Raw genomic sequence first — 27,398 nt, forward strand, 5'->3', positions numbered from 1 at the left:
TCTCCTCTCCCTATCTCCCTCTTTTTTTTTTTCCGACCCAGCGCTGAGGAACTGGCCCAGCGCGGAGCTGAGCTCCGCTGTCTTAACCCTCACATGCTTCCTTCTCCTATCACGTCTCTCCGTCCCCATCCCCCTCCGTCGGGGTGCGGGCCCTGACCTCTGGTGCTGCGGGTTCGCCTCCACCCTGCTAGCGCAGGTTTTTTCTTTCAGAACAGGGCTTAGAGCGCTGCTGTAGCCCGGTGTTTCTCCCCGCGTCTCTCTGTTTTCTTTCCTTCCCGTGATCCCGAGCCGTCCTGTTGTCCCGGCCCTCTGTTGTCTGCCGGGTCTAGGCTTCGGGGTCGTTGCCCTTCCCCGTCCCCCTCTGCCTGCGGGCAGTGCCGGTCTCCCGGTCGTGGCTCGGAGAGCGCGGTCCCGCGCAGTGTAGCCGAGGCCTCCGCGCGCGTAAAAGAGGAGGGACTGGGTCCTTTTGTGAGAGGTGCGCTGCCTCTCCTGACTGCTGGCCCGCAAACAGAATCTTCGGGCCAGGCTTCCTGAAGCCGTCGGGGAGGTATGGCCAACGGTTGTTAAACCGTTGAAACTCATTGATCACGCAGCTGAAGACTTTCTCTCAAAAAGCTGCTGTGGTTTTGTAACCTTGTTAGGCCTGCTTCTTCTCTTTTCCTTCTGATTGCTGCGGTTTTTCATGTACACGTATGACTGGACCCTTCCATTTTCATTGTTTTTTTTTTCAGTAGTGATGATCAGGGCAAGGAGGAATTAGAAGCTGCTTGAAACAGGAATGAAATGTGCGCTTTGTCCTTGTTCCATCACTATTTACTCTTTTTAATTTTGCAGAGATTTTTTCTTTGTTCACTCTTTAAGAGATGCTTTAGAGGAACACCTGAGCATCCTTTTGGTGACTTTCTCTGATGAACCAGTGACAGCAGTTTTGCAGTTACATAGGATTACTGCCTGGGGAAACAAGCAATGAAATTTTGGAACAGCAGTGTCATATTCCAATAACTATATTTACACGAATATTGTTACCCTTTTGTAGTGTTAGTTAAAAAAAAAAGAAAAACACATTCCCTAGGCTGAGAGTGCTGTACCTGGCTGTGCAGTGACTGCTGCTGGTTCCTCAGGTGGGGTAAACAAAATCTGTTCTTGTGTTGATTGCTTGGACAAAGATGGTTATATAGCTAAGCTCTTTTCAGCTAAATAAACTAATCTCTGCAGGGAAAACTAACTAGTCTGAGAAAGTTGAGCGACAAATATGCTTTGTTGTTTATTTTTTAAAATTTTTTCTTCAATCTCCCATTTTACAGTAAGATTTATATTTTTAAAAATTATTTTCTTGTCTGTATTCCCACTGTGGTTTATTTTTAGGAAATACTTATGTTAGGTTCATCCACAGAACATTTGTATTAGGTTCCTTGATGGATCTGTTGTTCGTGTTACAAAGCTGATACAGCTGTGTGGTTTCAGTATTTCTGCACTCCTTCCGCCAAATGTAGAAGTAAAATAATGTTTTGAGAGTATGTGAAGTCTGAAAAGTCCTACGTAGCAGATTCTGTGACTGCTACTTCTTAGCTGACTTGTTCTTTTTTTTTGTGGTGGAAAATTTACCTTTTGGAAGGAGCTGCTGACTGTGTTGAGTCTTCATTTGGAAAACTTCTTTTCAACTGGAATTTCTCAGTCAATTTGGCATGTGGCAGTGTTTTGTCTACTGGTATTTTTTTATAACTGAACATAACGGCAGGTACTTGATTCATTTGTAGTTCGGGGTTTTTGTTCCGCTAATGAAGGACATTTGTAAGCAGTTCTTTTTTTCTTCAGTAATACTTTTTTTGTTGATGATGCTGCTAAAGTACTTGAAATAAGAAATTATATTTCACACTGTAACATATTATATTTCATTTTCAGTGAAAGTGCTCACAGGCATAAAATTAAGCATGTGTAACTTCAGAGCTTTAGTGTTTAGTCTGCTATTCCCAATTGGATAGAACTCTATTACGCACTGAATGTCCCAGTGCTTCAGTTTGTTATATGCAGGCAGGTGGAACTGAGAGAGTATGGCACAAGTTTTCAATGGGAGAAAGAACTGCAGAAACTGGAAAAAAGTTTGTAAAGAACCGGCTTTTCTGGAAGTTGCCACAAATAAGAATTCTAAGTACTCTTTCAGTTCTCCCCCCCTTCAGTTTAAACACTAAATAATGTGATGTGCTTTTAAAAAACTAAATGCCAAAAGAGTAAGGGAGTTTAAGTCCTTTTATATTCTGTCTGTGTAGATGCATATTGTTCCAAAAGCACTTCAATGAGAGTTCTTGCAAGTCGTGATGAAGTCTGATACCAAGATGAAGATGCTTATTGATATGTATAAAGTTTTGACTTAAAGAGAGATTAATTAGAAAGTGTTTTTCTGTTTTGCCTGCCTATTTGTGAAGAAAAAATGTTCATACGTAAATAATGATAATTCAGTTAAATTTTTAAATTTTCCCACAATATGATCAGGAATTTTACTTTTTTTTAAAAAAGCTTATTTTTAGCAGCATTAAGATACTGTCCATGTATATGCTTTGCCTATAATTTGTGATTTTAAAATTATAATGTTAATTAATCTGAACAGGAAATTTAGAATAATCATGGAAATAACTTTCCAATGAGACTGCATAATTTGCACTATTTAAAAACTTGCATTTCTAAAGTGTTGGGTAAAATCAAATCATTGTAGGCATTGTAGAGGGTTTTTTAATTATTATTATTGAGCTCACTCATTTCTTTATTGACCTTTTTTTTAAAGCAAATGTTGATCAAATATGCTCAGACTAATTAACATCTGCTCTGTTTTTGTGTCATTTTGTTTCAACTTAAGCAAGTTCTGTATTAAGAATGTGGCTGGTTGAACAGAAGAAATCCCCCCCCCTCAAGCAAGCATGGTGATTTAATGGAAAGAAATTGACAGAAGAATTAGAAATATAGTGGATGTGCTAGAGCTGAGTTTATGGACATAAAGAAGAAAAAAAGATTTTAAGTCATGCTTCTTATCCAGTGACTTGACTTTTGGAAAAGTCATAGGATTTTATCACCATTGAATGTTCTTTGTGAGCAGGTTAGACAAATGAGGCTTTTTTATCTTTTATTGCTTTCAGATGACAGGCAATTCTTATTTCCTTTCATATTTGTCATTATTTTTAATAACACATTGTTCATTTTGTGTGCATTCTGTGATGCAACTTTATTAAAATGTTTCCTAGAGCAGAGAACAAGTTGGGGTCTGAACAAACCTGCACTTCAGAAGCTCTGCTTGAAACTTTGATCAATTATTTTTTTGAGCTTCTGATAATCTTTGATTTCTGTAATCCTAAAAGTTTAGTAGTTTTCTACCAATATTGATGTGCTGTTTGTCTAAACAGATAAAACTTTTTATCAGATCAAAGATAGAACTCCATTTTAGAACTCCACATTGGTTGTCTTCCTTCATTCTAATGAGGTGCCTCTTCCTGCTCTGTGCAGAATCTCACAGTGATCTCAGTCTAATAAAGCACTTGAAGAAATACATGATTTTGCATGCGAGCCACCTTGTTGAAGGAAGTATGCATAGTTCATATGTATGCAAGCAGCTTTTGGATTAGCTTAACTTTGAATGTGTCTTGTATTTGCTTCATGAAGCTTATATGGAAAATACTTAATTTCATATGTGTTCTGTTAGTTACCTAAATCTGATCAACTTTGAGATCATTTCTTTGGCAAAAAAAAAAAAAAAAATATTGGGGGGGAAGTCTGTTTAGCTATTGTATTCAACCTCTCCTGTAGTGGCAGTCCGCCACCTCTGTGGAAAGGAAGGCCCATTGCTTTCCATACCTCTTGAAATACAGGCTCGACGGTCTGCTTATGCTCAGGAGTTCTGCATTCACTTCGAGATTGCTGTGATCACCCTGTGGTTTCTAATGACCAGTGTGAGAAAGGAGACTTTTTCTGGAAGTAATTTTTTTTCTTAATCAAGCTTAATAAATTCTAGATTGTTCTGGACCGTGTCAGCTGGGAAGACTGCTCTTTTTGAAAACAAATTCCGCTTCCTATCTTCCATATGTGATAAAAGAGTGACTACAGAACCCTCCCTGAAGAGGCGTATTTTCAAGCCTCAATGAGAAGATTAACTTGTAATTTCAAAAAGTTTATTGCTGAAACTTCCTCTTCCCTTTTTTTCTTTTCTTTTTTTTTTTTTTCCACTTTTAATCAGAGCAGTATTGTTGATAAATGCATAAAGTTTGCTGATGTTGGTAACTTTTAGAATATACATGTCTTCAAGATAGCACAACTTAGAAGTTGCTTTTTATGCAGAAGCCTGTTACATATACTATTGAAATATTTATAGAAGAACAGCTAATTAAGGGAACAGTTTTTATTATAGAGTGACAGAACATAGTATGAAGCAAAAATTATTTAACTTCTGTGAGTTTCAGGGAAAGTTGGTAGATTCCTGTCAAAACAGTGGTTAAAATGTAGTCTTGTCCTTTCTCATAAATGAGATGTCACTAAATTGACAGTTTTATCCAGTGAATGTAGGCTGCTGCTATATTTCTCTTTCTTTTTTGACTGCTTATATTTTTCTGTCCCCTTATAAAGTTGGACTTTATCTATTTTTTTTTTAGTTTGGGCAGGAGTTTTTAACAGGATTTTTGTGAAGTCTGAACTATCATTTTGCTGGCTTAATGGTATTGCTAGACTACTTGTTGTCTTGTCCTTTTTTCACCCCATGTTTATTTCTTCTTAACAAAGTCAAATGAATTTCAACTGAAATTTGTGTGTGATTTAATGTTGGGGTTTTTTTTTCTCCCTTTCCATTTCACTTCCCATTCTTTGCTATAGAAAGCCTAATTTAAGCTTATTCAGTTCTTTTTATTTAGTGTCTCACTTTAAATCTTGATAGCCTTTTCTGTCATACTCTGAAATGGTAAGGTGTGAGGTGAGGTAAGGCATGACAGAAGTTCGGGACAGAAGAGTGGTGTAGAAGAAAGATCAATTTTGTCTTTTCCCCCCCTCCCCCCCATGTTCTTTATCTTACCCTCTCATGATAGGTGGAAGACTGAAAGAATACTTCTTAAAGACTTTTGCAATTCTACTTTGCATAGAAGTGTCTCGAATGCTTTTAAAACAGTAATTATATTGGAAAGTAGCATTTCTTTTGAAGGATGCGAGGAAGATAAATGGTAGATATAACTTGCATCAATTATATGGTTTAAACAGTTGTACCAGTATGGATGAAACGCATTGACATGACTGACATCTTGCTCAGCTGGACCATCTAAAGTTGTTGATAGTTGTTCAATGACTGGGTTTATGTGATCATGAGGTAATGGCGGGGGGGTGAGGGGGGTAGGGGGGGGAAGATATCCTTTTCATACCACTTTGTTTCATGTTGTTCTTTCTGGGAAGAGAGAAGGTAGAAAGGATGAAAAATACTCTTCAGTGCTCCCTTTAAATGCATCTAGCTGTGCAGTTTCTTATCCAGAGAATCAGTAACTGAAGCTGCAGTCTTTAGGTTTTGTGTTTACCTACAATAATTTCTTTGGCTCCAAATTCCACTTCTTGGTGAATCATTAATCTAATTTCCTGGTATGTCCTTGAAGAAGCCACCACATCGTATTCTGAGGGAGCATGCTGTTCCAATTGAGATCTTTTAAATTATTATTTTAGATGGGTGTTTTGGTGTGGTTTTTATTTGGGATTTTTTTGTTTTTGTTTTTGGTTGTGGGGTTTGGTTTTTTTTTTGTGTGTGTGTGTTTTTGTTTTGTTTTTTGGTTGTTTTTTTTTTTGTTTTGCCCTGGGAAAAGTATTACTGACAGATGTAGCATTTGTTTTGAAAGGGAAGTCTGAGCTGAAGAATATTAGGAAGTTAGCGGATTGTCTCTTCCTACAGGCTGTCGTGACAGCAAAACTAGATAATTTGACATGGTCACAGTGAGTATCTGCCTATAAGTTTGTAAGGGTGAAAGTAGTGACTGGACAGTTGCATAATAAAGCCAAAGGCATTAAAATGCATACTGTTTTGTAAAATAGTTGTGGGATGAGAAGCTGAGTTTGAGAAATGCAGTCTTATCTGTGGCCCTTGAATGACTGAGGATCTTTAGAACAGAAAGATAAGAAAATGTTGAGGATCCAGAGAGGAATTTTAGTCTTTTCTGCCTTAAGCAGTATTTAAATTAATTTCTGTGATAAAGGTGGAGCCAAGGTCAGAATGTATAAATTGCTTAAAGACTAGTACAGAATTGAGAGATTTTAATGCTTTGGATAATGGAGGTGTCTGTTTTCTCTCGTTAAAGATGACATATTAAGAAAGAAGGTCAACTGTTTAATTTTCTCGTTCATATTGCAGAATGGATATAAATTGTTTATGCAAAACAATTGGGTTGGTCTGTGATACAGACTAAGATATAGCTTGCTAATTATTTCCTTATAGTAGGAAGTAGAGGAGGAAAATTCTTTAAAATCTGCCTTTCTGCCTTAAAGCCTGAATCTCTTAATCCCTGCCTGTAGTCTTGCTGATACAAATCTTATTAGGTACTTTTTCAGTGTCATCCTTAAGTCCTTAAACTCTTGCAGATTATTGTGATTCCCTTAGTCTCTCCTTTTGAAGCACTGTAGGAGATATAACTAGGTGATCTATGTTGCATCAGAAGATGAGATGTAATTGCCTGCCAATGACAGACACAGTATGCAACTGCTAACAGGTAACCTCTCTCTAGCTGCAGTTTACATCTACAGTTACTTTCTTTGAGGAAGTTTGAAATGTGTAAGACCTTACGCTGTCACCTCTGTCACTCCAATTTTAAAGTTGTATGTTTGTGAGTGCAGCCCTTAAAGGGTTTAAACAGATAGTTCCAAAAGGACTTGACCTACATGAAGTGATGTAACATTTGCTTTTGGCAACCCAATACAGATTCTTTGTCATAACTGATGCTATTAGAAACTGTACGGGCGGTGTCATAAGATGCTTCAGTTGAATAGATGAGGACACTAAGCTAACTTTTACATTGTATGGGAGTGATTGGGTCCTTGGTATTTTTTGGCACCTCCCAACACTTACAGATTGTGCAGTATCTGGTTTTTGAGGTTTGTTTTGTTCAAGTTTACAAAGTTCTTGTTGTTCAAGAATTGATCTTTCAAATGTAAAAAGTATGGATAACACAGTATCCCCATGAAGGAGTGACTGAGGAGGGTGAATTCATTGTCTTTTTATTGAAGGATGTTTTCTAAATCTGAATGATGTCACATTAAATGTTTTTCTATATTGCTGATCACTTTTACTAGGGAGGGAAGTGGAAATAATTCCCAGAGAAATTGGTAATTGTTGCAGGGGATGAAGTGTAAAGGGAACAATTAAGGAGGCTATCAAACAATGAAGAGTACAAAAATAGAGGCAAGATGATTAAAAAGCATGTTAGTGGTTCTAAAAGGAAATTTTTTTTTTTTAGTGAACAGTGGATTTCAAATGTAAAAATAAAAACACTAAATAAAATTTGGTAATATTTAAGTGCACACGCATCCTTTTATTTCGGTGAAAGTCATATAGCTAGATCAGCAGATAGCCACCTTAAGGGTAACCTGCAATGCAGACCTCATTATATGGTCCTTGTGTCACAGCCAAGCTTCCCATTTGGCCTTCATTGATAAGTTTGGCAAGGCCTATCATCCCAATAGGTGACGCTTTCCATGTGTCCCTTGTCCTTTTTATTGAGGTAAAGGGGAAAGGTACTGTAGCTGTAATACTTGTTAGTACAGAGTCTCCTGGGTTCCATTTCTGGTGGGTTTATTGTCTTGAAATGTGAGGACAGCATCCTTTGAAAAGAACTTCAGCCCAAAGTACTGAAGAATTTAACTGCGAAAGAAAATGCAAATCTGGATATAGGCAGAGTAAGAAATAAATTGAGAGAAACATTGTGAGGACAGGCAGGAGGAGAAATGATGCAAATAAACATGAAATGTAACGCTTATGGCAGGGGAATTTGCTATGCATTTTTTTCATTAAGATTTTTACACATTTTTTGTGAAGTTACAGATGTATATAGCATACTATTCTGTAGGGTTTTTTTATAGTTGAGCTCTCTAGAAATGCTGTACACTGTAAAATGTGAGGAAATCCTAACCTGCTCTTTGTTTGCTTGTTTTCCTAGTTTTTCTCTTGTGTGCATTACCACGCAAGAAAAAAACCCTCCTGTCTTTACTTTTGTTAGATTGCTTTGAACTGTACTATGACACATCTTGTTTTATATGGATTAAGTTGTATGCAAGGAAAACAGGATAACAATGAGGAAGAAAAAGTAGGAAGAAAAATAATTTATGTTGCATATATCTATGTGCATGTATTATGCGAGTAAGTATGTGCATAGATAGGTTTTGACTGGAAATCTTTGGCCATTCTGTTGAACTGAGAGTGTCTTAGTAATAATGTGTAGGAGTAGAATTTGGGATATTTGATACTGAGAATACATAGTTATTATTTTAGGGGGGAAATCATAGTTATTGATATCAATACTTTAATATATTTGTGCTAATTAGTTTTTAGTGTATCTATGTATCTTACAAAAAATCTGAAAGGGGAGGAGGGTAGCTTTGAAAATACAGTAAAACACTGAGAACTCAGTAAGCTTATTGTTAGAACATAGACACTTATACAGTTTTAAAGATATTTAAAAAAAAAAAAAAGTTGTTTTATAAAATAGTTTCTTGCACTTTACCTGCTGGCTTTTCAATTTGGTAGATAACATCTGAACTCCAGCAGAGTTTTATAATCCCCACGTGCTTAAATATACTAAATGTTCTTTTTCCATTAAGGTTAATGTTCGTGAAGAAATTGAAGAGTTTTTTCCAAGAATGTGGAAGATAAATCAAGATAAAAGAAGGCTAATGAAAAGTATTAAAGATCAGAAAATTAAAATTGAATGGGGGAAAAAATTGAACAGAAGATTGGTCAGATAGAAGCACTTGAATATTTTTTTAAGGCTATAATGAATTGTTTGAATTGGGGAAGAATACACGAAGTATGAAAAATGAAAAACTCAATGAAGAATGAAGAAAAGTAGAAAGCAAGAGTGAAGTAGAATTAAAAGAATCTGGAAGAATGAATGGGTCCTAGGTTAAGTAAATGTATGGTTTATGTTCCAGTGTCTGTATGATCAAGTTGTAGATGAATTTGCATGATTGCTTAGTTAATAGAGAATTGGTGATCTGGTTCAAGCAGGGATCTATTTGAGGAAAGCATACAATATTAACAGTGGGTTAGCAAAATGAAATTTGTTTTGGAGGGTATTGCCTAACCATTTGTTTTTCAGGAGCAATCAATATAATAGAATTACTGTACTTTTAAATGTTAGGAGTTAGGCATTTATACAACCAATACCATTTTTAATACTGTCTTTTTTGTTAGGAGTCTCGCTCCCAGTCAAAATCTCCAGCTGGGAGTCCTGCTCGTGTAAAATCGGAGAGCAGGTCAGGATCTCGCAGTCCATCGAGGGCTTCCAAACATTCTGAATCGCACTCTAGGTCAAGATCAAAATCAAGGTATGTCCAGGAAGTTATTCATGTTGATTCAGTGTTATTGCTTATGCCTCTTCTTTTGGTACATTGATGAGATTTCCCTTTGTTGTAAAAATTATAAACCTTCTGGGGTGTGTTAACAGGGCTATGTTAATTTGCATGTTAGTGGTTATATAGGTGGTCAAAGTTGGGGAAAGATTCCATGAATAATAAAGGATGGGTGTGAATAGAGAAAGTAATATAAATAGAAGAAGTAATGTAGAAATCACAACTAAAACTTGTAGGTTTATCTCTTCCAGAAGAGAGAGAAGGGATTGCATCTCAATTCTGTAAAAGCTCCTGCCTCCTTCCCCCAAAATCTTTTGGGGGGGAACTCTTGTGTGGACCTCTCCTTTAGGAAAAAAAGAAAAGTCAAATGAGAACTGCAGCAAAGGTAGTCTGGGTTAGATAAAAGGAGTAAGCTCTGTAACTGTTGGAAATGTTGGAAGACGCTACTTGGGGAAGTTCTTGACATACCTTCATTGGAGGCTTTAAAAACAAAATCTAGGCTTTAAAAACAAAATCCGAGAACTACGGCTTAAATTGGGTGTGGATAGCTTCTTGATTTGTAGGAGCTTTAAGATTTAAATTCATTTTTTGATGCTGCACATGTCATTCTCTGTCCTCTTCTACGCCAAGTGTGTGTGTGCAGAGGCAAAGTTGTATAGCTCTCAGTTCTGAGAGCTTGCTCAGAACAGAGGAGGAATGTCTGTCTTTTTTCCTCTAAATATGTCATAAATACTACCTGGCTGATACTACCTATCTTCTCTCTTCCCTTGTATCATCATACTGATGAAAATGGGGAGAGCTACCGAATCCTTCTTTCATCAATGGAGAGAGAAACCAGAAAACAGCATTTGTAGCTCTGGAGGGGGAAGAGGAATTGCATAGTATTATGCTGCTGTTCCTCCCCAGTTCTTGGGAGAGATCAGTAATCCATCTTCCCTATTTATACACTTTATACCAGGGCAGCTGAAAAAGAGTTACTGTGCTCTGAATTCCCAAAATTCAGCCTGGTGCTATAGCTTCTCTTCTTGCAAGGTTTAGCCAGATAAGAACTACCTGTTGTTAGGATATAATGCCTGTATGAAATTATGCAACTTTGATGGAATGATGCCTGTTTAAAACTGAGCTTATCATTGGCGAGATGTCTGCAAAGAAATGCTTGAGGAGTTAAGCAGGGTTTTTTTTGTCTTGAATAATTTTCAAGCCTATGTGAACTTCATTTGTAGATACTGTAGATATTAAATCTTTTGATTTTTCAGCCAAGACAGTACTTTACACTGTGACATATCTGGTTTCTGTATCGTTGTGCAAGTGTTAGTTACATGTGCAGCTAAGCTGATAAAAGTTTAAACTTTGAACTTCCTGAAAACTGTTGTGAATATAATCCTCACTGTATGCCAGAAGCACTCTCACAAAGTTAAAAATGATGCTACCGAGCAGGTTATTAGAGATCCGCACAATCTTTACATGTGCAAAGTAGAAGAAACTTAAATATTTTAGTTGTAGAGAGCCTCTGAAAAAAGATTTTTCTTTAGGAAATGTAAGGCTTACAATTCAATACATTATGTGCATATGACCTAACTAAAAGCTTTCTCTTTGTTGAAGATCCAGGTCCAGAAGACACTCGCACAGACGTTACACTCGTTCCAGATCCCATTCCCATTCTCATTCCCATAGGAGACGTTCTCGAAGCAGATCATACACACCAGAATACCGTCGTCGAAGGAGCCGTAGTCATTCTCCAATGTCCAACAGGAGAAGGCACACTGGCAGCAGAGTATGTCGTGTTCGTCAAGGCTGAGTATCAACCAAACAATTGCTGCTTACATCAGTGTAGTCCAGGTTACGTGCAGGCTGAGTGTGACCTGCTTGTCACTGGAGGATATGGGAATTTGCTGGGGGGGGAAGCAATCTCTGTCCTTACAGCTGGGCACTTCATTTCTTGGGCCTGCAGCTGGCAGGGCAGTTGTAGAAATTCATTGAAAATCATACCATTGCAAGTCAGTATGTGCAGATAGGGTGACATCTGCCTCTGCTCTAGAAGTTGAACCCCTTCTGATTTTCTTTTTGTTACAGTTCCTAGTATATGTACCCTTCACAAAAAGGAGACCTTTTCTGTGCATGCTTGCAACATGACAGTATTGATAAGATTGACTAGAGGAGCCAAAGAAGACAATTCTCAAGTGTTTATTTGCTTATAATATACAGCATATTATGTTGACAGTTGCTTGTGATTTTATACCTCTGAGTAATTAATTTGGTTTAACTTGAAGAAATAAACCCATGTGTTATTAGCTAATGTGTAAATCTTAATAGACTAGAAAAATTTACTGTTATGAAAAGGATCAGTAAGCCTCTCAAAATGTGAATGAGAAGTATCTCTGTATGGACAGGAGGAAGTATAGGTACACCAGCCAAGATCTAAGATACTAATCTTATGTCATTCCGAGAGATTTCTCCCAGTGGCCTCCTTTATAATCCGTTTCGGTGCCTTGGCTTCTGGTTCCACATCACTTCAGGCTGATCTAAATGAGTGCCGTTACACACAGGTCTGCCTCTTCCTTGGTGAGGGCCATGGTACTTTTCTGATCCTTTTAGTTTTAATCTGGTTTAGTTTCTCCAAATTTTTTACTAATACTGTCAAAAAGAGTATAGTTTTTTGCAGGCTTATGTTGGTGAAGCAGCTCACCAGGACCAGATAATACCAATGTGAGGGAGAAGACAAGAGTGTGTGGAAAAGGGCAAGACTACAGCAGTGCTAATGTACAGTGGCTTAAGCTGTTGCGAAGCAATGTTCATAGTTACACTTTTTGTGGATTGTTGCCAGTGTGTAATCATGATGTAGTAAATATGAATCTAATGTCTTGAAAAATTGGCAGGAATAACTGAACTTCAAAAGGGTTAGCAGATTTCCTGGTGAAAGGTGAATGAAACCACTTTACTACCTTAGGAAATATTAGAATATCGTGCTCTGCGAAGAAGTCTTTTTTTTGCCTTGGAAATGACTCTGTGAAACATGAAACTTGTTTTCACAGTGAATTTCACATTAATTCTAAGGAGTGGTTCTAGTAGTGTCAAAACAAAACTCAAATCAACCAGATTTGAATCTCCTAAATAGCAAGGTCCTAAAGACACTGGGGAAAATTGGTAGCAATTTTGCCACTTCTGATCTTGTAGAGGGAGCTTGCATACTGTGTTGATGGGAGGCAGTACAAAAACCTAATATAAAAGCTGTCTTTTAGTCCTCCACAGTCAGTTTAATCCTTCCAGTGGTGGTGTAACTGTCACTTGTCGCTTAGGGTGTGCAGACTGATTCTCAGTACTTTTCTTGCCTCAGAAAAGGTAATAGGGTTTAAGTGTAAGGGGGTTGTAAAAAAAGGACAATACTGATACGTACTGTGTGGAGGGACTTGTCCAAACAGTGATTTAAAAGACTGAGAGTTTTCATTAGACTCACAAGAGTTTAAATAATAAAAGGAGTATAGCTGTTAATGCCACTGAATTATCAGATAGACTGAAATATAGAGTAAAAAGTAAACCTAAACCTGTATAATTAAAACTTTCAAATGACAAACTGCCAGCTTTTGTTGTGCTCTTCAACTATAATAAGGAATTGTAGAAGATGCATGTCTTAAAACAAAAGTTTGAACTTTGACAAAGGGGAAGAAAGGAACTTCAAATATATGAGTAGTTTGGGCATCTTATTTTCACAATGGATTCCTGAACAAAAGCTCTGAAAAGAACACGACAGAAGATCTAAACCTGTTCATTCTTTGAATCAGGCTGAAAGGCAAGCCCTGAGGCATAAATTACTGTGCATCAGTCGCTTTGAAAATCTGAAACTGAAATACAAATTTCAACTGTGTCAACTTCCAGTTACTATTTTAGCAGAAACATTAAGATCTCTATGCCTGTTGCTGCATCTAGTATAACAGGTGCCAGAAGCTTAACTGAAAAAAAACGTAAATTTTGATCAAAGTAATTCTTACAGTGGAATTGGCATTAGATGAACTCTCTCACATGTAGGAATAGAGAAATTGTACCTTGCACAATTGTGCAATTTCATATTTGACTTCCTTTAGTTGAAGCGAAATGTATTAAGTAGATCTGTATCCCACATCATGTTGAAGAATCAAGAGTCTCACTCTAGAAAAGCGTGCATACTTTTGGATTACGTTTTCACAGAACTGACCTTCAACACTTGTTACTATCTAGATGAAAGAAGCAGGTGGTTTTCATCCAGTTTACAAGTGGAAAGAGATAAACTTTCAAATGTAAATATTGACTTTCAGTATAGTTGGATAGGAAATGTTGAGGGGGAGGAAGTTTTGGTAGAAGCTAAATTACAGTTCAACTGTCCATGCTTAGGAGCTCAAATGCATTTAGTGTGTGCAAGTGGAGGGAGCGTGCACTCTTTAGTACCAGTGGTGACTGTGCAGAAAGGCTGAAGGTAGGAATTCAGGATGTCTGACCTGTTCTTAGCACAGACTTGTATGTCATGTCTGCAGCTTGGTGATTTGAGTGTGAAATACTAATAGGTTCCTGTTATTCTATAGCTTTTCTGTAATCAGAATGCTTAATTTTTATCAACTGAGTTTTTCACCAACATGAAGAGTTCATCTTTGTCTTTTTTCTAAAATAAAAATCATGACAGTAGTTGCTTTTTGAAAATGTCTTACAATTGGAATGATAACTGTTGAAGCATTAAGCATCGTAGTAAACGATGTTTACTTTTCTTCAGATTAAAAAATTTTAATAATTGAGAAATCTTGATCTGAGAATGTATAATGTTGTTTTTGAGAATGTTGTTTTTTATGAACTTAATTGGAGTTGAATATTTGTCTTACCAGGCTAATCCAGATCCTAATACATGTCTTGGAGTGTTTGGTCTAAGTTTGTATACTACTGAGAGAGATTTGCGTGAAGTCTTTTCCCGTTACGGACCTTTGACTGGTGTCAATGTGGTTTATGATCAACGGACTGGACGATCAAGAGGATTTGCTTTCGTTTATTTTGAGAGAATTGATGATTCTAAAGAGGTAAATTCATCCTTTACTACTTTTAACAGGTGTGTTTCTTGTGCATTGTCTTCGTGAATATTTCTTGGGGGAAAAAAAAAAACCCCACATTTTTGAACGTGTGTTCACTAGCAGGTTCTCACAGTGAGATTAATTTAAAATATTTTATTCAAACAACATGGCACTTTTAAACAGATGAAGCATTTTAGTTCAATGTTCAGGTGCTTGGGCAAATTCTGAGCATGAGCTGTCTGTATTGAATCACTAATGAGCATTGGGCTTTGATTTTAGTCTGTTAATTCAAGATGAAAGTAAATCTTTAAACAGACGTAGAAGCCTCCTAGTATTTTTGAAGTATTTTGAAAGTAAGCTTTTCAAAGTAGTTTCCTGTTATCTACCAAAATTCTGAAGATTCTCTTAACTTTCCATTTTCTTCTCTAAAAGCATGTCATTGTGCATTTGAAAAATAGTGTGGGGTTTGTCTTGATTTGTGCCTTGGTCAGTGACTTTGCTAGTTATATGGATAATTGTTTACAGCTGGACTGGGTTGGTTTTAGTATAATTGATCTGTAAGGAAAGAATCAAAGAATACGAACAGCAGCCTGTATTATAGTTCACCACAGTAAGCAGTACTTTTTTTACCTGTGTGAGGATACTGTGAGCTTTACTACATTTACTGAAATTTGTAGGTGAAATTTCTATTAAAAGTAAAGACACATCCTTTTTAAAAAAAAATTTTTTTCTTTAACCCTTCACTGTGGGATTGTCTTTCTTGTGGGCAAGCTGAGTCACTGACTTCAAGCATCTTGTTTATGGATTCATAGTCTTGGGCAGATGTTTTAGATTTCCTGTTTGATTCTGTTTATATTTGATAAGTATATTTATAATGCTTGGATATGACTTTTCTCACTTGGCATTGAAGGGAGGGAGGGTGACAGCTGTGGAACCTATTATCAGGAGCTGAAAAATAAAAACTCTGATGCTAGTTGATGATACTTTAATGAAAAAAATGTTTCATGAATGACTTGGTTGAACTAGACTCAGTTCCGATCTTTGACTGATTTCTGGTATGATCCAACAGAGAATCAGTTTATGGGAAGAGTAGGGTTTGTAGATGTATATATGTGTGGTTGTTGCAGGTTATATAGGGGTAAGTAAAAGGACACAAAACTTCCTTTAGTGTCCTTTCTGCATTTTCCCACTATTACTTGGACAGGTTGAGGGAGGAGTTGATGGAGTGGATAGTTGTATATCCATCTTTAGTGGCCTACTCTCTTCTAACTTTTAGCCTTGTATTTCTTTGCACTCTGAGTTCGGTGGGATTTTGAAAATGTGACTGTTTTGTAGAACGTTTAACATCCAAAATACTTGCACAGTATTTCTTGTCATGTTCATGTGCCAGTCCTGTCTATTTTACAACTTCACATGTCTTTAGAAGTAGGGTTTTTTCCTAGTTGCCATGGGCAATGGTCATGCATGACACCATGCATTTCTTAAAATGTTCCGTGTAAATAGCATGAAGTAATTTGTTTAGTATAAAGCTGTTTTGGCAGATACTACAAAACTGGAATGCAAGGGGAAAAAAATGGGATATTACTTGCAGTCAGAAATACAGAAATAAAGATTAGCACCTTAAGCAGGAACTGAAATAATTGGGAATGTGACTAGACCTATTTTTTTCTCTCCAACGGGCTGGTGCATGAAGAAGGGGAAAAGGTGCAAAACCTCCCAACACTTGGAATTTGCATAACTGAAATACTTTGGCAAAAAGGACAGGAGAAGAACTTGGTCATTTGACTTATTTCATGGGCCTTGAGGACAGATTTGAAGATGGCAATAAGTGGCAGCTAGTGTAGAAAAAGGGGGTATAGCTATAGGCGTGAAACTCTGTGACAGGCCCTGTAGGAGAAAGCTGAAGGACATGAAGTAATTCTCTGTGTTGAAGATCAAATCTGAAAAGTTGAGTATGCATAAAAGCAATGACACTTGAATTGCTTTTGTTCTGAGTAAATACCTTTCCTCTTAAAAACAAAAAAAAGCGCCAAAATCCCCACACCCTAAGTGTCCGAATAAAGAGACTGTAAAACTCTAGATGAGATCTTGAATTAAATTCCAGCCCTTTTAAAGCAGTCATAGAAGGATGAAATATGTGTAGGACTTTACAGAAAAATGAGGATTTCACATCATCTTCACTGTTGTCCTTCCAAGAGAGGTAACACGGGGAAGCTTCTCAGCTGACATGCTCTCAAACGCTGTTAATATTAAAATTTAACACCAAATGAATTGTGAGTAGTTATGTTTAAACTTTCATAACTTGGTATAAGATAGGTCACTATTGTGTGGATTCTGTGGCAGCTGAAATCCCTCAGGATCTTTGTCCTCAGTGATTACCACTCTTGCAAATTGGATCAGTTATTGAGCTGGTTAAAATGTTGCCATGTGTCAAGATTCTGAAACCAAGCAATTCAATGTTTCTAGTTCCATGTGGTGGTAAAGACATTTTGAATTGTCAACTAGCTCGATGTTGTGGAAGTCCATAGACAATATCAAAAGGGCAGTAGTAAAGTTTATTTTCACTGGTTTAGACTTTCAGAACTTCAGATTGATTATGACACCACAGAAGCCTTGTCGTTAGCTGTTCGTGATCCTCTTTGTTATAAAGAGGAGCAGAGATTTAGTTTTTGATAACTACTATGTGGAGCAGCTCTCAGAGCATCACAGTAGCTTCAGTCATTCCACCTTTAACAGGACTGGGAAAGAAATGTTGGATGCATGTATCTGTTCTAAAGGAGGTTTCTTGTGGAGTCTCTTCTACTCTGTTTGAAACTGCTAACATTGAGATGAAACTTTATGGTCTGACAGAAGGTTCCTTTTCCATCAAATGTCCTTTATTGCAATGGTCTAGTGTTTGCAAGATAGCACATGACTAGATTGTTATATTTTGACCCATATTGAAGATGGCTGTGGACACTGTCTTTAGTTCAAAGTGTGATAGCAGATAATAAATGTTGAGGATTGATGGTTGAAGTTTTGCTGTGCTAATGTTATTTTCAGTGTGCTTGTTCAAAGCCTATTTGAAAAGCTTATGTTATTATCTGCCTTTTTGTAGAAGAAAGGGTATTGTCTCTTATGGGTGTAATGGTTTTCATGTTTTGTGAAGTTATGTTGTTTTTCTTAAAAAAAAAAAAACAAAACAAAACAAACTTTTCTAGGTAATACTTGGTATTGCTTTTTTTGCCTTGTGTGTTGCAGTGTCTTGTCTTATGTTGGCCACCCTTCTGCTAAGTCTTCAGAACCACATGTGCAACATTATGCAAAGGGCAAGATCTGTAAGCATCTGTTGAAGACCTTTTTCTCAAGATTGGCATTCTTTCTTATATAGTTCTCAGTATTGGCAACATTGGCACTGAGCCAGTGTTGTAATATTGCAGTTTTGCAATATTTTCGCTAAATTGTAGAGGATATTCACCTGCCCATCACATTAGGGTTTTCTTCCTGCGTTTAGAGGAACAAACTTCTATGTACTAGGGTGAGAAGGGGAAAAAAAAAGTTGAGGGGGGGACTGATTATCTCAGGGTTAACAAAAAATTGAGAGGATTATGAGTAAAAAGTGCTGGCTGTTCTAGGGAGATGATTCTTACTACAGTTACCAGGGATTTCATAAGCCACTATCCAGCTTTTCGGTAACTCAGAATATGAAGTATTAGCAGTTGTTTAAACTGAGGCTACTGTGAATGTGCTATGTGCCTGTAGCAAGAACTCCTCTGAGAAGCATTAGCTACAGCAGCTGTTGGCAATACGGAATTTTGTGTTTTCTAACGCTAGTTATATGCTCCATACAGTTTTTATCATCTTTCAGAACCATTTTCTGAACTAGTGTTCATTAGCAATCGAGACAAACTTTATGCAGACAAACTGAACTATTAACATAATTCATTTGCCAAACACCGGAATAACAACAGGGTTTGTCATTTTAATTTGCAAGTCATTTAAATCTGTGGTGCAAGCGGACCAGCTTAGAAGCATCACTATTGACCAAAACTTCTCCCATAGCTTGTTGAAGAAATGTTTTAAGTATTGTTTGTGGTGTCAAAAGGGACCCTTGATATACCACAAAAGAACACAAGAAGGTCTCAAATGTTTGGAATTACAAGTTACAGACTTCTGGAGACTCTGAAATACCGTGAAATTGCTAATACTTACAGAAACATATCCAGTTACTCATTCTGGTTCTCTAAAATCCTGTATTTCTTGACTCTGAAACTCTTCAAAAAATGCTTTAAAGAGAATACGTTTAATCAATAGATGTTTAAGCTCAGAAAATTATATATTAAAAAATTATCGTTGACAATATTCTAATAATATTTTTAAAAACAAGCCCTCAAACTAGAGAATATAAATTGACAATTGTTCAAAGGTGAAATGGACACTTGAATTCAACTTGGCAGACTGCAGTAAGTGTAAAAAGCTGTGTTTCTTAATTTCTTTTTTCATCCCATCAGATTTTTTGATATTCCCCCCACCGCACCCCACCCCGAATGTCCTTTCAGATGCCCTTGATAAATCTAGACCTGAACTAGTGATATCAGTATACTGGGGGGAGAAAAGTTAATCTATTAGGTCTGCTCATGCCATGCTGTAACTGTGGTACAGTGGAGATGATGTTTTTATTGGTGGCATTAAATACAATATGGGAAGGATTTCAGGTAAAAAATAAACAAGAAACCCGAAAAAAACACCGCAAAAACAAAAGACAGTATCTTATATAGTTATTTTTAAATAATGAAAATACGTTTTCAAAATGAGTCCCAACATACATTGCTCATGTTTGACTATTCAAGTGTATTCAGTCTGTACGTCACTGACTTCACAGTGATGTCACATCGTTGAAGTAATTCAAAGCAGTTAGATGCAGTTGAAATGAAGGCTCGATGATCTCTTGTACAATACAAATGGTATTTTGAACTCCATAGTAGAAATGTAAAGTGACTGTGACATCAGCTCTGCCAAGTCCAGTTCTCTCCCTCCCTTCCTCCCCACACCGTTCCACCACTGACCGCACTACAGGTTGCAGAAATTTCCCAAATTATTTCCTTGTCCAAGCTGCTCTTTGTGGCATTATCCAGACTGAAAGATGATTTCATTTCTTTCAGTGAATTCTTGATTGCTTAACTAATACCAGTCACCTGTGTAAGTTTGTGCACATAATTAAAAGTTCAGTGTTTCCAAACTTGTTTTATTCTACCTAAATGCTAATACATGTTGAAAACACCACATACTCTAATAAATATCAAATGAAATTGAAATCTGTTAAATTTAATGCTTTATTTCTAACTGTTTTGAGCTACTGGAGGCTCTGATCCTGTCGTTTGGGAACTGCTCATTTTGTCAAGCTAACACATTACAGATAATAATTTGAAGGAGTCTTGTTATTATGGATAGACTGCTGTAGGCTTAAAACTGTAATCTAGGATTGAATTATTACCTGTGCCATTCCCAATCCTCATGCTCTGTTTTCTGACTGCAAACATATAGATGTGGATTCTGGCCTACAAAGTCAATTTTTCCTTAGAATTTGCAACTAAAACTAGTAGTACATGTTTGTAGGAATCCTATTCGCTTGCTTGCCTACTCTCATCTTGCAAAAGACATGCGAGTCTTTTAACAACATTCAGATATTTGGAAGAAAATCCAGGTTGAAATAAAAATGGATGGTTGACAGTTAGAGGCGCCTAGGAGGGTATTGTGTGTCTTAAACCCCAATATAATTTGATTTTTCTGTTCAAAATGTTACGTTTGATGGTCTGGAAAGTACACTACTTTCTTTTAAACAGTATTTGAGAATGTCTTCTGCATTGTTAAGGTGAATGTGCAGGTTTTTTTCCCTTTGACATTTAAATGTTCTTAACACAGCATTCATGCATACCCAAAAACAGCAAGAAAAGCAAACTGAAATTTGTTTTGAATATGACATGCTAGTCTAATAAAATTGTAAAATCTAAAATTTGATTATAAACTGTTTTAACTTTAAAAAAAAAAAACCAACACAAAAATGTCAGTAATTAGAATCACTAATGTGTTTTTACAGCCTTTGTACAAAATAAATACTGTTGTATCGCTTGTCTGAAACCAGGTTTTCAGATAGGGCTTTTGATCATATTGCAGCAGTCATTAGCTAATAATGTCAACTTCAGTACTTCGTTTTAAAGACTTGAGATGTGCACATTAAGAATGATACAGAGGATTTGAAAACATCTTTGGAAGGAATTTCCAGTTGCTAATGACTGAATGTGAGTGATACATACTATCAATTATTGTTGGATTCATAATTCAACCTTATTGTAGGTTTTGGCTTTTCTGCATTTGGGGGATACAGTCAGAACTATACAAGCCTTTGTTATGTCTGTATATCTATAAAAGATTTTGATTATTTTAAATTCTTTTGTTGGCAGTTATTGCTGACAGCTGTTGAAAGCTAAGAAAATTAAGGTTTTAATATTGGGTAGGTCATTAGACATTGTGACCAGGGTGTCTGAGTTTCATGCAGACTGGTAACTATGAACTAATCTTTATCCACTGAAATGTAACACATTTCTTGGTACTTCTGAAACAAACAATCAAGCCTCAAAATTAACTTTTCATCTGTCTTGCTGGTATGTTGCTCTTCTCTGTGCTGCTCCCTATGTCAAAGAACTCTTTCCTCTCTGAGGTGTTTGTTCTTTTAACTAAATAAGACGCATGTGCCAGATGTTCTGGATTTGAGGTGGCTTCTTGTCAGCTAAGCTTATTACTCTGCAAGTTGTTGGTCAGACATAAAAATGCCGTGAAGCAGAAAATTCCTTACCTTTCAAGATAACTTGCACATTGCTGCATTTCCAGAAAGATGCTTTTTGTCATGAAGCTAATTTCTCAGCCATCTATTTGCAACCTTCATTTTTAGGTTTGTGCACACATACATTCCTAGGATGTATGCACAGATTTATTTTAATTTACATCATCCTTGTGGAACAGGACTTTAAAAAAAAAAGGTCTCAAGGCTAGGAAACTAAAGCTAAGGATCATGTTTTATTCACAAAACATACTTCAGTGTATGTTGAAAGGCTTGAAATGCTCTTTGGCTCTGCCTTACAGTTAGCTAAATGTATTTGTTACATTTTTGTACGGGAACAGAACTCACTAGGTGGCGATATAGTATAGATACAAACAGCATTATTAAAACATAAACTAAGAGTAGTTAAATAGGTTAGTGATAATTCAGTCACTTCCAGTTTGGGGACGTCACGGTTAAATCATGTGGGTGTCAGGTTTTTGTTTCCTCCTCTATAACTTGTATGTTAATTCAATAAGGTTCTTGTTAGAGAGCTGCCAAAAGTTACATTTCTGAATAGTTGTTTGTTTCATTATTTAAAAAAAGAAGAAAAAAAATACTCTGCTTAGAGGCACCTTCATGTTTTGAGGTTGTGTATTATTCCTCACAGTTAAATAATAGCAAAGTGGTTGTGTTCTTAAACTCAAGATTGTAACAGTGTCTCTTCTCCACACATGAAAAATGAAAATAATGTATATTGGGCTAAGTGCTGTGCTTAGTGTCACGAATTGAGTAGTGTGTACTAGTATTTCAGAGATCCTAGAGCAGCTGATGAAAGGATAAAAAAAAAAAAAATTTGCTTTGCAAATTTTAACAGCTTTTTAAGTCCAGCATTAATTGTTAAATTCTTGAGGTTGTGGGGGTTTTTTTGGTTTTTTGGGTTTGGTGTTTTGTTTTTTTTTGTTTTTTTTTTTAGGTTACTGTTGCATGAATATAATTCTCAAAAGTATGCTGTGCTCCTTCGAAAAACTATTTTCATGATTTTGAGTTTGTGAAAGGCCATTGTATTGATTCTCAAAGACGAGAGAAGCAGGGGCTAGAACACCCAGTGAGTGTGTGCACGGGCTGCGGGCGGGTCTGAAGGCACAGGCTTCTCAAGCGCAGACCCTTATGTGTATCGCTTTAGCAAGCTGCTATTGTGAGAGTGAGTGGGGAGGAAGGTTGTAATTAGGTATCCATGTAGGCTGAACCCGCCATTTTACTAAGCTCTGCTGGAGTAGGTCCTTGTAAGGGAGATGGCAGGAGGCTGGGAGAGCATGAAATGGCAGCCGACTAGCAGTAATCCGGCCATATGCACCCTACAGGAAGCCACTGTTCTGCACAGCTTTTGAATCCGCCCGTCCCCTCTGGGTCAGAGACGGCAGTAGGAAAGATGCAGTTTTCAGAAAAAGCTGTTTGGACTTTCAGTTTACCTTTCTGATGGGTAGAAGACAAAGTCTAGCAAAAGTGACTGTGTTAGTGGTTAGCACCGTGCTCTCGTAAGGGGGGATTGCGTGTCACGTTACTCCGGCACCCCAGTGCAGTCCTGTAACATTGCCGGCACACAGGCCAGGGGACAGAGATGAGCCACTCGCCACAGTGGGGCACTAGTAACCAGTCTAAATAAAACAAGTTCAGAGCTTGTTTTTCCGATGGAAAATAATGTGCTTTGTACACAGCCTTCCACAGTTACCAGTAGGTTGCACGTTTCACATCCCTGTTCCTTGTCTCTCCTGCAGGCAATGGAGCATGCAAACGGTATGGAGCTGGATGGCAGGAGGATTCGGGTGGATTACTCAATCACCAAGAGAGCACATACACCCACCCCAGGCATCTACATGGGCAGGCCAACACAGTAAGGACTAAAATGGATTTAAACTGAGTGTTTGGGGTTTGGTTGAAGAAATAGAGCTACAGATACTTTTTTGAAATTGTAGAGTTATGCCAATTGTATTTTATCACAAAGTTACTGATATAAAGAATGTGTTACTGTGGTTCACATATACTATTAAATCCTACTGTAGTTTATTGTAACTTTATTTATAAAACAATACTGAAGGAGTTATTTTTAAAAAATACATACCCAGCATAGTCAGTTAATGCACCCTTAGCTTACTGAAATACTAAGGTGTCCATTTGCCTTTGATTTTGATGAGAATTAGGCTCAAATCCCTGGTGGGTTTTCCAGGGTTTTTGAAGGTGTTTTTCTTTAAATGTTTCGTTGTTAGATTGTTTCATGGCATAGTCTTAAGTGTCTGATTTACAAGAATGCTTTAAAAAAGCTTTTAAATAATTTAAATCAAGATGAAGAATAGATATCTAAAGGAATTTTTTTGCTTTTTCCCTAATAGCAGTGGAGGAGGTGGTGGCGGTGGAGCAGGTCGTCGCCGTGACTCATATTATGATAGAGGGTATGACAGAGGATATGACAGATACGAAGAATATGACTACAGATACAGGTATTTTATTTCTGTAGGAACAGTGGATTTGTTGGAAAAACTGACAAAAAATGTTGCTCAGTTTATAGCAAGATTCTGCATACATGCTTGCTGTGTGTTAGAGCCTCATTACGTTAGGTTTTGTGGGATTAAAGTAGTTGGAATCCTCAGTGTTTATGTAACTCGGTTATACAGTAAACAGTAGGGCAAGGAGTTAATTTTGCTACCTGAAGGAGGTAGAGCATCTGCCCTACGAATCTCATGGACAGATAGAAAGGGAACTCATTTTTCCATGCTGTATATAGAACCAGGGACAGCTGATACACAGTGCTGTTTAAAAAGGGGTTATTTGTAGATGGGATTTTTAATGCTTGACATTTCATAACCATCTCACTGTTTTGAAAGTTATCTAGTTTCAGAGAATGTTGTTCAACAAGAATTGTAGGCATCTGGAAAAGCACTTCATGTGTTTGCCAGGCTAGTGAGAGGTTATTAAATTCTTTGTCTGGGAATATCTTAGTTTTAAACACATCAAATAGAGAAATATAAAAGCATTTGTTAAATAACTGTTAAGCCACAGCCAAATAAAGCTGAAATCATTCATGCAGGCCAAGTCTTTCAGTGCGAAGGAAATGGTTCTGTTCTGTAAAAGTGATGTGAATAAGGCTTCTTTCATAATGGATGTTGTTGGGTTTCTTTTCTAATTTCCTTTAAAGGAGACGATCACCATCGCCTTATTATAGTCGATACCGATCACGATCAAGATCCCGTTCTTACAGTCCAAGTAAGTAAATACAAGTGAATAAGTAGAATCTAGTTGGCTTAAACCTTGTTGTTATTAGTATTAATTGATCAGTGGAAACTCTGAATGTGAAAGCAAAAAAGCTGGGGACATTAAAGCTGAGATGATGTGTGTACAGTTAGTTTATAGTAATTGTGTCATCTTTTTATTTTTTTTCCAGGGCGCTACTGAAGATAGAAGAGTTACAGTTGAGGACATGATTTTTAAACACAAAATTCAGATCTTGGCTTCCCTACTGCTTTCTCTCCCATCCTCCCTTCCTTGTCCTCCATCCAGCTCTTTTACAAATCTTTGGTTCATTTAGAATATACATATTTTCAGTTGAAGTATTCCTGTTCTCCATCCCTCCTTATTGTAATACTCTTAAATATTGTAATTGTTGTAGTTTTTGTGTAGTAAAACATCTTAAGCAAAAAGAAGTAGAGAACTCAAAGTGCTGATGCATTTTGGAAGTCATTCCTATTTTGTTTTTAAAACAATTGGACTCCTGACTAATCAGAAGAGAGCGTTCATATTTTTAAAGCTTGCATGTCATATGTAATATACACACTCAGATACTTTAATATAAACCTGCATTTCCAAGTAACTCATTAATCTTTCTGTTAAAATGTTTACCTATTACTTTGATAAACAAGTAACGACTTTGAGCCTTTTCTGTAATGACAAATTTGCTTAGATAGTCATGAACCAGAGGATTTTTTTTTTTTGTCAGGTAGTTGCTTTGAGTGTAGACTATTTGAGCTAGAGCAAAATTTGGTATTTGACTGACTGGGAAAATAGATCCTTGTACACTCAAAATTAAGGCTGTGTTTTATAGATAAAATTTCTGGATTGCTGCACAGTGGATAACATTTGAAATCAAAACTGTAAAAATCCTGGGGGTTTTATTGTACTGGGTTGAATATTTCCCCTTAATTGGTGCAGGAGGAAAAATATTTATTGAACATAGCAATTAGTTGTATAATTTGCTGTTTGTTTAAAACAAAACAAAACAACAAAACCCACCAACTTTTTGGTGTTGCAATAATGATTAAGCAAGTTTTGTTTCCAGTCCTTTTTGGAGTTTTGAAAGTATGGATGGAAAAACCTACAACATGTAAACCTTTTTTTCCTCTCAATAAAGGTTAATTCCACTGAGATGTGGTTTCTTGTCTTTTGTTCTGCATTTTGTGTCACCTTGGAATGTAGGTTAAACAAGACTTGATATTGCTGTATGGATAATAAAGTCAGCATTTATCTGTCTTCTCAGGAGCCTTGTCTTCCCTGAGAATCAGCACGCGGTTACATGGGATGGCAAAGCAGAGCGGGTAGTCCAGCCTGCTCTTGTGCCATCTTTGGCACTTGAGATGGTTTAAGGAGAGAAACACTATGGACTTTGTTTGCATTTCTGGCAAGTTTTGCCCTCTGAAATAACTCGCCATGTGGCTGGTTGAATGTCGATGTTGGCACAGCGAAAGGAATAGGACTACAAAGCCCTCACAGCAAAAATCATTTCATCCTGATTGTCAAGGAATGCCACCAAAAGAGTTTGTCATAATTTTAAGAGGGTAAGCGTATGAAATGTAATTTTGTTAACTATTTCTGAATGTCAGTGCCAGGAACTATTAATAAGTAATTAAAAGAAACACTAACACACATCCAACTATTTTAAAAGCTTGATGCAATATACCAGGAGAAATTGGTGGCGAAACAAGTTCTAACTTACTGGTTATTGCACAATACTTTTTATCCATTATGTTTTATCCATAAATTGCGGTTGAAAACTCTTAGTTAAATGAAAGCAAAGGATCTGAAACACTGAAGTTAAATAACCTTCCAACTCCAGTGATTTTACTGGTATTTATTGGTGATCCAGATAAATTAGGAAATCTTAAGAAAATTGTTCTCTGTAACCAAAGTGCCAAAGTCTCAACATGGAGAACTGTTGGTATTTTTAATTTTGTTTTTGTTCTTTCAAAATTAAGGAGAGTAGTGTGCAGAAATAGTGAGGCAACTGGATGCAAAAGCATGGGAAATAGCTGCAGGGCTGGTTGGGGGAGGCATTCAGGCTCAGGGAATTACGGTAATAGGAAGTGAGAGAGAGGTGGCTACTTCTTGCCACCTTATGGCATTTGTGGCCTGTAATTGTCAAGGGTTGAGAAGTTGTATTAGTCAGCTAGGGAGCAGTTAAAGAAATCTGTTGCCTGGAAGCTAAAGCCAGAAAGGAGCGTCTCAATACTTAGCTTGCAGATTGTTTCTTCCAACAGTTAGACCTAACAACCTAACGATCCTATTTGTCACGGGTCTGTATGAAGTTGTAAGTGGCAACAGCATTGTAGTCCATGGTGCATTTCCTGTTTCGGGTTGACTGATGTGATACAGTCCATTTGAAGAACAGGTGAAAGTGGTAGTTACGGCATTGGACATACTTGCACATGTATGTAATGAATGAATAATTGTTAGACTTAAATGACTGTTTCTAAAACTGTCAATCCTGAAATGGGAAAGATAATTCGTAGCTGTTTCCTCATTCGTGTATTTTTTTACTATTATTTTTTTAACTGAGATCAGTTGGGCAGAGATCTGTGTTAGGAGTTTTCTGTAACTTCTGTGGCTTGCATTCTCCCCAAGGATGGGAGCCTCATCTCTGCTTTGTTGTGAATGGATTTAGTAACACTGTTTAAATAAGCTCCTGATGCTGTTTATGAAATAAAATAGTCTGGGTAACTCTTACACTGTGTCTCTAAACACAG

At 36.9% G+C, this 27,398-nt stretch overlaps 1 protein-coding gene across 1 annotated transcript; it reads left to right on the top strand.

The window, feature by feature from the left end:
- Positions 1–9,005: 9,005 nt before the first annotated feature.
- Positions 9,006–25,803, top strand: TRA2A (transformer 2 alpha homolog (Drosophila)). The gene is made up of 7 exons (XM_009576272.1): positions 9,006–9,540; positions 11,167–11,338; positions 14,412–14,600; positions 23,166–23,281; positions 23,778–23,885; positions 24,581–24,648; positions 24,827–25,803. Exons 2-7 carry the CDS (start codon positions 11,306–11,308, stop codon positions 24,835–24,837), a joined length of 525 nt encoding a protein of 174 aa, XP_009574567.1. The 5' UTR covers positions 9,006–9,540; positions 11,167–11,305; the 3' UTR covers positions 24,838–25,803.
- Positions 25,804–27,398: the final 1,595 nt, after the last annotated feature.

Source organism: Fulmarus glacialis, unplaced genomic scaffold (genome assembly GCF_000690835.1).
Source record: "Fulmarus glacialis isolate BGI_N327 unplaced genomic scaffold, ASM69083v1 scaffold19954, whole genome shotgun sequence".
NCBI lineage: Eukaryota > Metazoa > Chordata > Aves > Procellariiformes > Procellariidae > Fulmarus > Fulmarus glacialis.